Source organism: Brachyistius frenatus, unplaced genomic scaffold (genome assembly GCF_029030835.1).
Source record: "Brachyistius frenatus isolate BFR_SWC_R1_liver_20210118 unplaced genomic scaffold, ASM2903083v1 Contig_76, whole genome shotgun sequence".
In the NCBI taxonomy this organism is placed as follows: Eukaryota; Metazoa; Chordata; class Actinopteri; family Embiotocidae; genus Brachyistius; species Brachyistius frenatus.
In genome coordinates this window covers 1,555,883-1,571,429 of record NW_027210675.1, presented here as the reverse complement: position 1 = coordinate 1,571,429, position 15,547 = coordinate 1,555,883, and the positions used below count along the sequence as shown (strand labels likewise).

The following is a 15,547-nucleotide window of genomic DNA, read 5'->3' as shown; positions in this document are numbered from 1 at the left end:
GAGACGGTGATCTTTGTCCTCAGTTTCTCAGCAACCACTGCGAGTGGTGCTTTCTAACCCTGGTACTACCAGGAGTCTGAGATTTTTCTTACAAAGGAGATAAACATCACAAACATCATTTATATTCTGTTGATTCTTTTTTTATTATAATGAATCTGTTGATTATGTTTTTGAAAATCGAATTAATAGTTTGGTCTTTAAGATGATTAAAAAGAGCCTAAATTTCAGGGGAAACAGAGAATACTTGGGAGTTTTGCTTTAAAAATTATTTAAATGAATAATCAATTATCATAATTGTGGATTTATTTTCGGTCAGTTGTCTCTGTTTTTGTTCTGACACATAACAAATTTGCTGTGTCTTTTTTTTTTTTTTTACCTTAAAATGATAGTTAAAAGAATGAAGAGCTGCAAGGAAAGCCACCTTATAGGAGAAGGCAATGTTTGAAAATGTTGATGTTATACCCTCGCTTTTACATCGATGAATTATTTTGAAAACTACAAACACTTGGGATTAATTTAGCAACTAATTTATCAGGACACTAACCAAGCATTTGATGCCGACGTTGGGAACTTGACAGCTTGATCCTCTGTGGTCTAATGACCTGGATATCAGTTATTTGTGAGGTAGAACATCACTTTCAACACTTCACGCTCAAAGATAAATAGAAAATAAAACAAATTGTTCAGAAGCTAGTGCTGTGCTTCACTGGTAACCCGTCTAAGGTGGAATCGAACTGAGTCCTGCTCAACCTACAAAGAGGAAAAATGGGTATAGCTAAAGGATGGATGGATTATGGATGATCAGATGCTGTCAGACTGCTTCACAGGGCAGATTTATATTAAAAGGTATATAAATAGGAAATCAATTCATGCAGCAACATAACAATACATGACGTTCAACGGTGCCATTCGCTGCCACAATAACAACAGCTGGCTTGGTTTTTACTTGATTTCGCTGTTTGTGTTTTTAAGAAGAAGCGACTACAGTACGTGTGCCCACCTCTCCTGGTGTCCCAGGTCCTGCAGGAGTGTGTCAGCGTACTTCTGTCTCTCGCTGGGCTCAACAGTGGCCAATTTCTTCACCTCGCTGCGAACAAAGTACCAGAACTCCTTAACGCCGTTCTCCACCCTCCTCCGCAGCTCCTCCTGAGTGGGCCCGGGGCCTGCAGGTAAGAGAGAGCGAGTCAAAACTCCCAACAGCTCACAACAAAACACAACACAGATACTCAGCCGGTGTGACATTTGGGGCACAGGTATGATCTCAAACAATGAATCGATGACGTTAACTTCAAAGCCGCTCCGTGGGAATACAGCCAGAGGAAACAAGGAAGGAGATGATGCCAGGAGGTCTTCAAGATTGTCTGAGCGTTACATAACGCGAGCATAAATAACCTACTAGCACGCAGCGAAGTTTTGAAACATTGATAAAATGTTCTTCTTTCATACTCTGTCCCTGAGTGTTACTTTGACCTCATTAAGAAACAGTTGATCGCTGTTTTTGTGCATCATGGCTCTCTCTAAGGTTTTTTTCTGACACAGGAAGGAACTCTATACCCCACCTGAGCCAAACAATGTGGAGTAACCCACATGGACAACACAGCTGCCTGCTCTGGTTTCCGTGGAGACACGCAGAAAAAAAAACACATGGAGGGAAGAGAAGGACAGCCTCAAGCAGGAGGAGAAGGAGGCGGTGGTGGCGAGGAAAACGTTTTTTTGTTTTGTTTTTAACCTTCCTATCTCACACATTCTCTCTTCTCTCCTTTCCCCCTCCCTTGTGGAAAAAAAAGGCTGGAGGGTATTTTTAGCTTTTTCTTCCCCTGCAGCAAGATGGAAAGGATGACCCTGCGCTGCCCTCCACGTTCGCATGTCCTTTTTTATTTTCTCTCCGTCTCTTTCCTCTCCTCTCACTCTCCCATTCTGCCAGTGGGGCATTCACACTGCTTCCACTTCATTCACACATTTCCCCGCTCACCTGACACCTTCCCTGCCCCTCTGACCGCTGCTTAGAGTGGCAAATACACACATAACTCTGCCCATCCGACGGTGACACCGTGCCATCGTTGCTGCTGAGCTCCAGCAGGTTTAACACCGGACTATACTGAGATACGCGCTGCAGGCGAAAGGCTCACAAGAGTCGCTGACTGGTTTTATACCATATATAGAGTCAGCCTACGCACCTTCAAAATCAATTCTTTAATATTGCTCAGCTCTGTGCCAAATCCTTCCCTGCAACCTGATAGGTGGCCCTGCACTGCTTACCATCTCCAGTGAGTTTCTGGAAGCTGTGGATCTTCTGTTTGGCTCTGGTTAGTTGGTCCTCCAGAGAGCGCAGCCTCCCCGCTGCCAAGGACCCCGCTTCTGCCTGACCCTCCGGTATCCTGGGGGACACGAGAAGAGGATGTGATGAGTAAGCCTGGGAGCACGAGGACATCACAGAGGGCAAAAGAAATCTTACTTTGCAGATATACTCTCTTGAAACTGTGAAACTTTGTGCTTGTAAACCAAAAAAATCTGCAGAACTATATTTTGTGAAACTATTTGCATTATCGAGTAAGCCATTAATATCTTATAAAATGATAATAAAAAAAAAAAATCATGTCCGTCAGATTTTCCAGAGTCGAAGCTGGTGTCTTCCACTTTCTTATTTAGAGTGAATAACAGTAAAACTAAAAATATTACATCTAGAGCAGTATTAAAGAGTAAAGCATCTGAGCAGAAGGGAATTTTTATTTTCCAAACATTAAACAAAAAAAACAAAAAAATCTTTAAAACTACTTTAAAAATGGATTAAACTGCTTAGTTAAAATCTAATTTGAGTTATTGGATCCAAACTTTCCTACACCTCATTGGTTGCACTGCACACACCACCCACATGGGTGTTTGTAGTTCGCTCCTGATTTTCAATCTGGATAAAAGTAATTTCTGTTCGGCAAATATTCAGATTTGATCTTTGTCTATAATCTGTGCATAAATACTGCAGGTGCAGAATCATGCCGTCTTAAACACCCAGTTTTAAAAGTAACTAATGATGTTCAGGACTTTGACAAAGCGGTGAGAATGTTTATGTCCACTGCGTCTCGACTTTTTATGCCTCGACTGACACGTTGCTGTGGAAAGCTGTGGCGGTGGGCGTCTTGTGGCTTTCACCACTGAAAATTCCATTTCATTTGCTAATCCAGCACAGTGCAGCCTACCGGAGAGCCGTCCTGGTTTATTTATTCTGTGCTCAAGTTTATGTACAGAATACTGAATCACTCTCCATGTTTGTTGGATCCAACCCATCTTCTCCTCCACCATCCATCCAAGAAGAGCGTCCATCCAGAGAATTTAACAGCTGAACGTCTCGCAAAGCCCAGTTGTTCATTACAGTTGAAATGATGCTTGGGCTGCGTTCCAAGTCCATTCATTCTAATGTAATGACCAAATCTCAAGTGCGTACATGTTAACTGGTTTGTGTCACAACTGTATATATTCAGGGTTTCATCAGTTATCTCTCACTTATAAATGCAAAGATACAAATTTGCATTTCCATAGCTCTGTGTGAGTGAACCATGAATAACTACAGCATGCATGTAATGAAAACAGCAATGAGCACTTTGACATGCTCAGAGCACCGAGTTTAAATCAGCCGAGGGGGGAAAAGAAAACTGTCGTTAACATTATACAGAATCAGTTCCTCTACATAAAAGTATTACAAATTTGAATGTGTCCGAATTCACAGGGGCATTGGTAAAGTGCTGCAAAGGCCATGCTAATGAGTCATCAAGGCATGTAAACTCAATTTGCTCCCTGAGTGAGGAACATCAGTCACTGGCAGACATAAAGATGAGACTTTTACAGTTGCACCAGCCCCTCTTGCTGCACAGCTCCACCCTTCTGTGTTCGAGCTCCGGTCCCTGAGAAGCCTCCCACTTCACTGAGCATTGAGCTTCTGAGCCATGAAAACTGAGGAGAGACAAGAGGAACGTCTGCATTATGTAACGCTGTGACGGACAATGCTAAACCTTTGTACACCTTTGTGGCATCCTGGTCGTGTTTGTCTTAAATTCATGCTTCTTTTCTTCGTGGACTCTATGGTGTGTGACATTACAGATACCTGACACAGATCTTTTGAAATCAGACCCGGGTGCTTTTCCTCTCCACGTATCAGCTCTGCTATCTCTTCTCGCAGACAAAATGTATTCAAAAATCTGTCCCAAAAAGGCCACGCCTTAACCCGCCGGTTACACCACTGTACAGGAAGTAAAGACTGTTTACGGTGTGACATCATTTCCCAGGCGTTTTAAGTGCTGTTATGGTGAGTGACATGAGAACCTCCTTGAACGAGGCAGAAGGAAAAGGCCCGATGAGCCCAGGCTAATGAGTGGAGATGTGCTAGCTAGCGACATAAACTGCTAGTACAACTGTTACGGCGCTAGTGCAGGCGTAACACAAGCACCCCCGACCAAGATATGTAGATGTAAAACATATCCAAACACTCAGCGGTATCAAAAATCCACAGACACACGCGCACACAGGAAGGAAGCAAACACGCAAACACAACTGATCCCTGACGGTATCTCTAGAGGACCTGAAGCAACGACTAGACAAGGCAGTTGGATTCAACAGCATCTTAATCAAACGATACAGGAGAGGTAACAGATGAGAAAAGCTCTTGAGTCGGGGGAGGCGGGGTTGCGACGGTGTGGGGGGGGCGCAGTGGAATGAAAGACAAGCTGTGAGAGCGGGGGTTGATGAGCCCCACCGGCACGGAGCGCCGAGCCGGAAAGCAGGTGAGGTTCAGCGCGTAACCCAGTTTCCTCTGAAATGCCGCCCCAGCTGTCACTGCGCCGGCTCCCGCCCCTGCACCCGGCAACCGTGGAGTTCACAGGGCGATCAGAGGCGGGCGGAGCAGTTTGAACGGCGGGGACCCGGGTGGCGCCGCGGCACACTCGTATTTGGTGGTAAGAGTCGACATATTCTGGTTGACTGCAAAAGAAAAGAGCTACGTGCTGACCTGGAGAGCCGCGGATGGAGACGTAAAGTGTTCTTAGAGGTGTAGATGAAAGAGGGCTACATCGACACAATGGGCCTTTACATGAAGCCTTTGAACCCTGGGCTATTTTCAGGGTAATTTTGCTACTTTCATTTTGAAGCTCATATCATTATAGGGCCGAGCCATTCATGCTGGATCTTGTTTTGTTTTTTCAGGACAGTCTAGGCTATCCAAATCTTTCATCATGTAATTTGCTCTTACTAGAGCTCTTTTTTATAATTGTGTAGAAGAGACTTTCTAGAATCTGACAGTATCTGAACCATGTTTGTGTGACACTTAGTAATTTGAAATAAAATATGTGCTTAGTGCCTGACAGAAAATAAATGTCATTGTTTTATTCAGTTACATCTTGCAGATCTTTTGACCACAACTTTTGTATCAGTGCTGATAGAGGCAAAAAAAAAAAAAAAGTGTGTTACGTTTTTAAAAAGTATTTTCAGGCGCATTTTGTCCCTTTTTGGATAGTGACATTATAAATTGACAGAAAATGAGAGGGAGGAGAGCAGGTGAATGACTCCGGGTGGCCTTGGGGCCCAAACCAGTTACTCAAACTGAGGGCATACGCCCCTGTGATATGCTTGCTAATAACTCGGCTGTTGGGTCGGCCCACAAATACGTTATGTTTTTGTTTTTTCATACAAGTGGGATGTAACATCCGCCCTGTGTTGGAGACAATGAAGTCAGCCGTGATTCCAAAATTGCATTATAGACTTCGGGCCCAAATCAAGCAGCGAAGGTGGAGATGGACGCAGAATGTAACGATGACTTAATCTGATGCAACTTCAAAGCCACTGACATCGTTGGAAAGGTCAAGCTGTGGTTTCACAGAATAAAGGCTTGTGCGCAATTAAAACCGGAAAAAAAAGTGGTGGGAATTTGGATGCGATTTGCCTCCATCTGGGTTCAAAGGGTGAAGCGTATGTGTATCTGTACATTACCACACCGTGATGTGTCTCGGATTGGACTGACACGCTCCAACCTTCCCTGGGAACTCAACGTCTTTAACCACTTGACTCCAATAAGTCAAGCTAATAAACCGCAGGACTGTGAACGCCCAGTAAACACTACAAATGTGTGGAAAAGTCATGTCTCACCACAAAAACCTGCTCCGAATCGGTTTGAAATAGCTGTAAGAAGTTCTTAGTTTACAGAGATGATAGGATAAAGTGTCATAATCTATATATGTGTGTGTGTATGTGATCTGTTGTGTTTGTACAAATATTTATGCCCCGTATCCAATCCCCTAATGCTTGTGTCTCCTTCCTTTGCTGTCCATCCGTGTTACATCCACTGACTCCGACGGCATCTTTCCAAGTAAACCGATTGTGAACGCTGCATTCCTGCCTCGCATGCTCCAACGCCTCACATCCAGAGCGAGCCGGCTCTACTGAGCCGCCCTACTTGACAGAGATGTCCCGACCACAGACAGCTCCAACAATAGTGCTACTGTGTGCGGTAGTAGACCTGCTATCGCCGGGCTTGAGCGACGGCCGGGTCGATGGGAGTTCAGGCCTGGAAGCGGCGGCAGCATCTGCTAGCCGGGGCCGCGCTGCATGGGCTTTAAACATTACAGGATCAATGAGCACTCACACTGTCAGGACTCTGACCCCATCGCACCAAATTACACACATCAGTTTTTACAGTTTACATTTTGATTGCCCTTTGACCTAATAGCTAGGGACCCATGTGAAGTAGCACCATGTGTAGCTTTTTCACTGCAGCAAAAGCAGAATGAGAAACACGCAAGGACACAGAAAGTGAGTCAATGAGCTGTAATGGGGCAATGGCCTAAAACCATTAGAAAACAATTCCACTGGAGTATGGACATTTTTTTTTGGCCTCAATCCTGACTTCTTCTCGGTCTGATAGATCTGGGTCACATGGTGTCATGTATGCAAATAATTCTTTGCATCTGTTTTAACTGGCAGGACATATTACATGGGTTTACGGGCACTGGGTCAAATGAAATAAGTTTTATGCATACATTAAAGCCCGTTATTTACACTTTTCCAGTCTTTTAGTCTAAATGTCCATCAGAAAATATTTCTGTTATTTTAAGTACCAAAAAAACCATCTCAACCTACTTTTACATCTCCCTTAAGCTTCTCTGTATTGTTTACCAAGAACAGGCTGTTTTGTGTCTCTGTCTTTAAGGCGTATTGATATCAAGGATCCTCTCTTCTGATTGGCCGATTCTTTTCTGAGTGACACACAGCCAGGCCAACCACAGCTTTTCTTTGAACATCCTGTGTTTCTTTCACATAAAAGATTGGACAGTGGGCCGTGTTGAGGTTGGACATACGACATGAGTTTGTGACATCACAAATTAACGGGAGTCCAAACGGCACAGTTGCTGAATACGGGCTGTGTGCATTTCTCAGTGGACTGAGCATTTCAATTCTTTCACAGTACTTGTGTATCACCCAAACCTGCTTCACGATCAGAAATGAAACAGAAACTTGTATTTATACAATCCGGGACCTTTAATCTAAGAGAATTGTACTGCACTGCCTTTTATCACCTAGTTTTTGATGATATTGTACAACAGCAAACATCTCATCCTGTTGGCACTGAGGTAGGCTGAAATAACATATAAAGCAGATTAAGGCAATGACTGTGGTCTCTGCAACTCTTCTCATCCCCTCAGTCCTCATTTTTCATTTCCTTCTTGCTGCTCTTTGCTTAGTGCAGTCCTCACGCCATCCATCATGCTCCCATCCTCTTCGCCTCCTCTGCATCGTCCCCTCCCTTTCCTCCATCCCTCTGTTGGCATGCCCGAGGGATCGATCAGGTCCTCATCGCTCTGCCCAGCTGTCACTCTCACCCCTCGCTCCCTCCGATGTCACACCATCAGGCTGGCGGGTGTCATTGTCTCCACAGGAGCAGTGGCTTCGTGCCCGAGGTGACTGACAGCTGCAGAGAGGGCGGAGCCAGACAGACTGAGCAACTTGACCTCGTGCTCACCGCTCATTAATGCTCCTGGGTGATTGGTAGGCTGGCACACTGCCTGTCTGTCAAATCACTCAGGAATGGCCTGAATACCCGAATCACTGGACTGGAGCTGTAGGCCAGGCAGGTGATACTAATTTGAATCCAAGCGTTGACTGATAGATTGATTAATTTCACGAGACAATGCCACTCTAAAAAAATATGGAGAGTTCAGCAAAACCAGGTAAAATGTGGGCGGGAGAAGTACATTGAACATGTTGAATAACCAAGTATTTTCGTCTTCTCAGCGATTCTGCTAATTTGCGAGCGAGAAAATCGATATCCCACACAAACTGCTTCAGCATGACTATCACTCTCTATCATAAAGTGAATAAGACAATGTAAACAAGATCCCTTCAGGTATATAATGAATGCAGCACGCTGCCCGACAATGCATAACACATCTATCTCGTGCTGCAGTAGTGTGATGACACAAACTAAGTTAAATTCTGGTCTGAGCTATAAATCAGTCTACAATGCGGAGGGGTTCTGCTGCGGAAGAACTCAAGACAAAGTGTAATAACGTCACTTTCATGGGTTTAAATCTCTCCAAGCTCACTCATAAAAAATTAATGTACTAATGTGGTACTGGCGAAGAACTGGTTCTGCTCTTTGTACAACGTTTAGAGCTTCATGCGTCCCAGTTCCAAATCTGCAGAACGTGTAAGCTGGTGAATTGGGTTAGGCATTGCGTTGAGCTCGTCGATCAGCGGGCTAGTGAGTTGTTACATAGTCAGTCATTCTGTGACAACCTGGCGTCTGGCTCCGTGCCATGCCTCTGTCAGCAGTTCTGTAGTGGAGTGAGGAAGAAGAGGAGGGACGAGAGAGGAAGGTGAAGAAGGAGTGGAGCGGGGAACAGGAGGAGGCGATGAACAGAGGTGTGTGTGTGGTGGTGAGGGGAGGCGGGGGTAAGGAGGTGGGGCAGGAATGATGGGCAGCTCACTAACAGCCTCTTTGCGTCTATTAGGACTCTAATGTAAGGATAAGAAACACGACAGGATGAGGTGCTGGAGTTCTCTCCTGGGCCTGTATCTGACCGTTAAACACACACACACACACACACACACACACACACACACACACACACACACACACACACACACACACACACACACACACACACACACACACACACACACACAAGTATTGAAGAGAAGACAAACCAACCAACCCCTGTCGCCGTCGATAGTTCATAAAGCTTAAACCCAGCAAGCCAGTTGCTTGCTTTTGGCTTGCTGTGTCGGATACTTAGCCGAAGCTTAGAGGGACTTGAGAAAGCACTGTAGCTCTGCCCCAGTAAACAACTGTGGAGGCCTCGGTCCCACATCGGCAACCCAACTCAATAACAAGCAACAAGCGTGCAGTGTGTCGAGGACCCATCTGGACACTGGTCGACTGAAAGCTGCAACTTGTTTTTTATGCCATGAATTCCACCTTTGTTTTTGAGCCAATTTTGAATAATTACAAAAGCAAGGGATTTAATCAGGGACCAGCTGTCTGAAGTAAAGTGTGTGTGTGTGTGTGTGTGTGTGTGTGTGTGTGTGTGTGTGTGTGTGTGTGTGTGTGTGTGTGTGTGTGTGGTTTTATGTTTGTGTGCACTGATGAGGGCTCCGCATCAAAGTGAATCAGGATATCACAGAGGAGCAGCAATGGCAACATCTGAAGCTCGAGTTCCCTGTTAACACACCGCAACATATCACCCTGCACACGCAAGCGCGCGCGCGCGCGCGCACACACACACACACACACACACACACACACACACACACACACACACACACACACACACACACACACACACACACACACACACACACACACACACACACACACACACACACACGTAGAGGCCTCGTGTTTATGTGTAAAAGAGAGACACTGTCAGCATGCGGAGATAAGAGCAGAACCATCTGTCTCTCTATTACACATCGCTCGAATGTGTGAAAGCTGCTGCGTGGTTAATGGGCTCGTTCAATGTGCTATTGTCTTCCAAAATAACACAACAAAATCTGGCGCATCCGTCTGTCTGTCACACACAGCAGCTCCGATCAGCTTCAGAAACTGAACACTGATCAGCTGATAGAGCCCCGAAACTGCATTCGCTTAACTGGACATAACACATAAGATGCTAATTTAATCAGACGCTGACTCAATTTTCATGAGAACTAAAGAAACAATCATCTCATTGCCACTTTCGGAAAGTTACTTTGATTGGACCACCGGGGAACGAGAGGCCGTACTTCAGGGAATGAGGCGTTGCACCATAAAACCTTTTCAAAATCAAAAGTATACCGAAAATGCAGCAAAAGTGGTGCATTACATTTGTTTTTTCAGTTGCGTTTTATCAGATAAACAACAGTATTAACAAAAATATGCATTTTACCAAATTTGCAACGACTGACCTGCAAATACTAACCAAAGCTGGAAACCATTCGACTTTGCCGCTCATCAGAAAGCTCCTGGTTTCTTACCAGAGCCAAGGACAAGAATAAGACATCCCGTTGGCTGTTACCTGAGCGATTCGGCCATGCGCCGCAGGTCTTCATTCTGCTGCTTGAGCCGCTCCAGCTTGGCCAGGATCTTGGAGAGCTCCCGGCTGGACCGCTCCGGATGCTCGCTGTCCCTCACCAAGTGCCCGCCGATGTAGAAGAGGAGTGTGCCCCAGGCCAACAGCACCAGGGTAATCCAACGCCATGAACCCGCCCAGGGCCGCATGGTTCAACCACGCCCACCCAAAAAAACGTCTTTTGGTGTGCCTGTACACCCACCGACCCACCGGCCTATCCTGCCGGATGCGCACGCACACTCTGTGCCCCGTCACCACAAACGCCACAGTGCCAACCTTGGCATCTTTGCAGGGATGGCAAATGACAGATGACGGGGATGTGTGCGCGGTTGTGACTCAGGAGGGTCTCTGAAAGGCCCGTGGGTTTCTCTCCGGCGATCAACCAGCCCTTCCCGCGCGCTGAAGCATGTCTTGTACGCTCAGAAGTCTGTCTTCTGACGACCCGACTGGTGTCTTCTCCCCTCCACCCAGCTCCGTGTTGACCAGTTTATCCGACACCAGCTTTCGGTGTCCTTCCAGTTCCACAGGATTATTTTATTCAAGCTGCATCCTGTGAAAACAAAGAAAGACACGGAAAGTTAGTTGAGCCTGTTGCACAACATTTTGATTTGCAAATACTTTCTGACCTTTTAGGTCTGACGAGGATAAACCACTGAAGTATTCGCCAAGTTAGCCTGACAGACAAATACTCCTGAAGAGGAGAGCGGAGCATGAGACAGAGAGTGCCATGCAGAAACAAAGAGCACAGAACAGGGCAGACAGACCGACAGCCAAGATGCTGCTGACTGGTCCCGACATAACCCCGTCTCAGCAGCCTGCAGGATTGATCAGCGTGACACTGCAATTTGCATTCACATGGCGATGTTGAGTCCCTGAGCTGCGCTGCATTGCTGTGGAGGCAAGACAGGGGATGTTCCACTTTCAACGTCTTGCCCGCTGGTACATCAGACACACATTCAGAAGCCACCATACGAACAAGAACGCATCTTTATTTCCTCAAAACCCAACACTGCATCCTCACCCACAGCCTACCACAACCCACTCACCTCCTCCCCTCCCACTCTTAGTTGTTGCACGACTAAGACCCACAGTTAATGGATTTTTTTTTTTTTTTTTTTTTTTTTTTGCAAGTCGACTAAATCCCACAAACTTCTCCCCGAGCATTTTTCCCCCCACATCGCAAATGCCCACTGTCGTCCCGGTAGCCCTCTGTGACAGAATGCAACATTGTCAAGGTGATGCAGCGAGCTAATGGAGCAGAGGGAACGAAAAATCCCTGGATCATCACTTCCCTTCATCCTAAAGCAGCGGGGGAGATGGTGATGGACGCGTGCCGGGTTTATGAAGCAACCTTCGCTGTCAACTCCCCAACAAAGCCCTGCCACACAACTGAGACTCGGCCTGTGATGCGATGAAGACTGGCAGATGCGTGCGTGTGTAAGTGTAGCGTGTGTGTGTGTGTGTGTGTGTACGTGTGTGTGTGTGTGTGTGTGTGTGCGTGTAAGTGTGTGTGTAAGTGTACGTGTGTGTGTGTGTGTGTGTACATGTGTGTCCTATCATCTCGGAGTGTGCACCACAGCATGCTGGAATAATTCCAAGCATCTCAGACTTTGTCAGTGGCGCTGGTGGGATGGGGTTGATTGACAGTGTCTCTGGTGTTTCTTCCTGAGTGCCTTCAAGAGAGAGGGAAATGTTCCTGCCGGGGTTCGCCCGGCACCATAGAAGTAGGTTAACAGTAGCTCATCATGTTTACCGTGGCAGCATAGTTGATATGTAGGACATAAATGGTGCCATGTTGTAATACCATAGAGACTGTTCATGCTTCATTGTTGCACTCTGCCCCAAAACGCAGCAGCTGAGATCACTGAAACAATGAGGTGCAAATGATTCTCCCGCATTTCCCATTGAATGATGTGGGATTATTGAAATATGTGCAGACATGCCTTCTTTGCTGGTGCTCCTGTTGTGACTAACCCAGGCTGACACGAGGGTGGCTCCTATTTATGCATGCAGCACAAAGATGTGCTGAGCTGTGTTTCATTATGGAAAATAAGAGGCGCAAGAGGATAGCACTCCACCGGCTAATGCACGGCTAGGACTTTACTAAAAGCCAGTCTGCATAAACCCTTGTCACTGTGTTTGACGAACCCTAATAGGGTTTGTGTGCAGCACACGAAAGCTGATAAATATAAACCATCTGGATGGGACGGAAGACTGCTGCCAAATCGGATATAAAAACATTTTGGGATAAAATTTCCAGCAAGATGTTCGACTTATACATGAAAGTTAAGCTCGGCTAGAAATACTATATCGATATATTAGAAATTTGTGGAAAACAATAATGATGTCTCAAGTTTTTTTGTCCTCGATTTGAGTCCTTTAATATTGAGTATCTGCCGATACCGAGTCCTGTGCCAATACTTGTATTTTCCTAGATAACTGAGCTGCTCAGTGAAAACTTCAACTTCATTACAACTCAATACAATGTATATGCTTAAGATGTAATAGGTATGTGATGCATTATGGAAAATATTGCCTGCATTCTATGTTAAGGTTTTTTGGGTTTTTTTTTTATGTCAGAGTACACTTCTTTATCTTGCCACGAATTGTACTCTTTGTTCATGTCAACCATTGCGACAGTTGACGTAAAACAAAACATCAAAGCCAAAAATTGTTCAACATAGCAGAAACTGATCAATAAAAAATAAAAAAAAGCCTCGATCAGCCTTGGGATATCTTTAGAAATGAACATCCAGGAATTGTCTTCTGTGGCTCTGGAGGGAGCTTTCTAAAGTCGGAGAAGTCACCATGCGGTCTTGAGTTAGGCCTTGAACATTCAATTAATACAAACTGGAGGCATTGAATTTCACACGAGGCCACTTCACAGTTGGAGACTTTGTAATGAAAAACGATTGGGTTGGTTTATGGGAATCGTAGGACTCAGCTTTTCTGAAGCATCACTTACACAAAACATTAAAAGTCAGGATGTCTCACCCAGTGCTCATCCCCGGCCTTATCAAATTGCAACACTAAACCGCCATAGTGGCCTAATCACAGCCTGAAAAGACGACGCTATGGTCGTTTCTATAAATAAGAGTGTGTGAATATAGTATTTATATAAAAGAGCAAGCACAATGAAAAACACATCCGCTGCAGTTTTCATTTCTGGAAAATCACAGCCAAATTTGCTTCTCACACTTTAGCTGAACTTGTTCCTCAGTCTAGCAATGGTAATAGCAAAAGCAAATTCAACATAATGCTCTTTGTCTATGTTGTTGAACAGCGCGAGATAATCTGGTCACATCACTGGGAGGTTAGGTAACACAACCTGGGATCAACCGCTCGCCATGAACCCCCCCCTAATGATCATAATTAAAGAGACACACTCCATCTGAACAAAACCTGCAGGATTACTCCTTAATTCTGTCTTAAAGTTAGAGGCATCATTACTAACGGCACATTATGACAGTTATCAAATCCAGTCAATGGCTTCAGAGAATGAGTGAAGACTGGTTTTATAGCTCCTTTTCATCCTGCCTTTCAGTTTAGCCTTGGCTGTGATGAAGTGGCAAAGGACATTATATAGTTTCAGATAGCTGAGTTTTATAATTAAAAGAATGAAAAGACATCTATTGAGTCTTGTGTCTGCAGAAATATGGCCTGATTAAAGAGAAAATGTTACTCTACGATGATACTCGACTACAATTTGTTCTACTGATGAAGATCTGCCAGTGGAATATTCCACCAGAAATATTGCCGAGTTGAGCCAAGCGCGGAACACTTCTGCAGTTTCTCAAACCTCCTCACATTTGCCATCGAGTCCAAACAGGGATATAAATAATGGAAATTATAATAATGTCAAATAAATAAATAAAAGCGCCCCACTGTGGCACAATCATTCTAAGTTGGACTGTGTGACAGATGTGCTGACAGTGGGATTTCAGAGCAGTTGGCCTTTTCTCTTTTTTTTTTTTTTTTTTTTTTTTTTTTCGATTTCTTCCTCCTCCTCCTCCACCCCCGCCCCCCGCCCCCCAATTCTTCCTCATGACCTTGCGTTTCCAACATCATCCCTCTCCCCTGACGCCCTTCACGGAAAACGCTGGTGCGGTGCATGTGGTACTGCAGGGTGGACGGTCGCGCTGTCCCCGTGCTGCAGCAACATGCAGGAGCCTGCGGGGTCAGCACAGATGACCTGCTTTCTGCCCTCCTGGCGATTCTTCGGTGTGACTAAGGGCCACAGCAGAGGTCATCTATCAGCCGGCCTGCGGTCCCCAGACAATAAGCACCGCGATGAGATCCACTACTGAATTATGCATGGGGCTCGGCCGAGAGCGTCTCCTATTACACCGGCGCAACCACTCCAGTTTGAGGACAACTGGAAGGTAGCGTCACCTACACCATATATAGCTCTACTGTCACGTATCATCTGTGTGGGTGCAGGAGATTGTATTGGTGTGTGTTGCTAGGGGCAACCCTAAAGGGGATGTGATGAGATGTGGTGCATGTCACGGTATGTAGCGCGGTGGTGGAGATATGCGTGTCTGGAAAACAGACAGGTAGGAGAGGATCAGGAACAAACGCAGAGCAGCACTGAAAGAACGCCGATGGGGACAAAAAATGAAAGTGGAAAAGCTGTTTACACATTCAAAGCTGTGATGCAGAAAATATCTACCTGACAGATGAAGCTAAATCGGACCTATGATTGAACAGCAGATGAATTTGTGCTGATACTGCCAAAGTAGTCAATACCGTTTAGAATTTTCTGTCCCGGCATATCACCAGTTTGAGACACCCGATTCTCAATATCAGCTTATGAGCAGAATGCAGGGGGACATCTTGCAGGTGTTTGGACTGCAGAAATGCAGCAGGAGAAACATCAACACCGACTCCGGTGGCAATTTTTAACCATTATTTATCCGGGGAGGGTTGCTGAGCAAGCTGTTCTTGAGAAACAGCCT

At 45.4% G+C, this 15,547-nt stretch overlaps 1 protein-coding gene across 2 annotated transcripts in view; it reads right to left on the bottom strand.

Annotated features, from left to right (window-relative positions):
- fut8b (fucosyltransferase 8b (alpha (1,6) fucosyltransferase)) overlaps positions 1-15,547 on the bottom strand; it is an 82,011-nt gene that overhangs the window by 26,490 nt on the left and 39,974 nt on the right. For both annotated transcript variants that reach the window (XM_069708590.1, XM_069708592.1), the window contains exons 2-4: positions 10,536-11,139; positions 2,260-2,378; positions 1,001-1,163 (exon numbers count right to left, since the gene is read on the bottom strand). In XM_069708590.1, coding sequence (XP_069564691.1) covers positions 1,001-1,163; positions 2,260-2,378; positions 10,536-10,738 — 485 coding nt within the window. In that variant the 5' untranslated portion in view covers positions 10,739-11,139. The remainder of the gene's footprint in view (positions 1-1,000; positions 1,164-2,259; positions 2,379-10,535; positions 11,140-15,547) is intronic.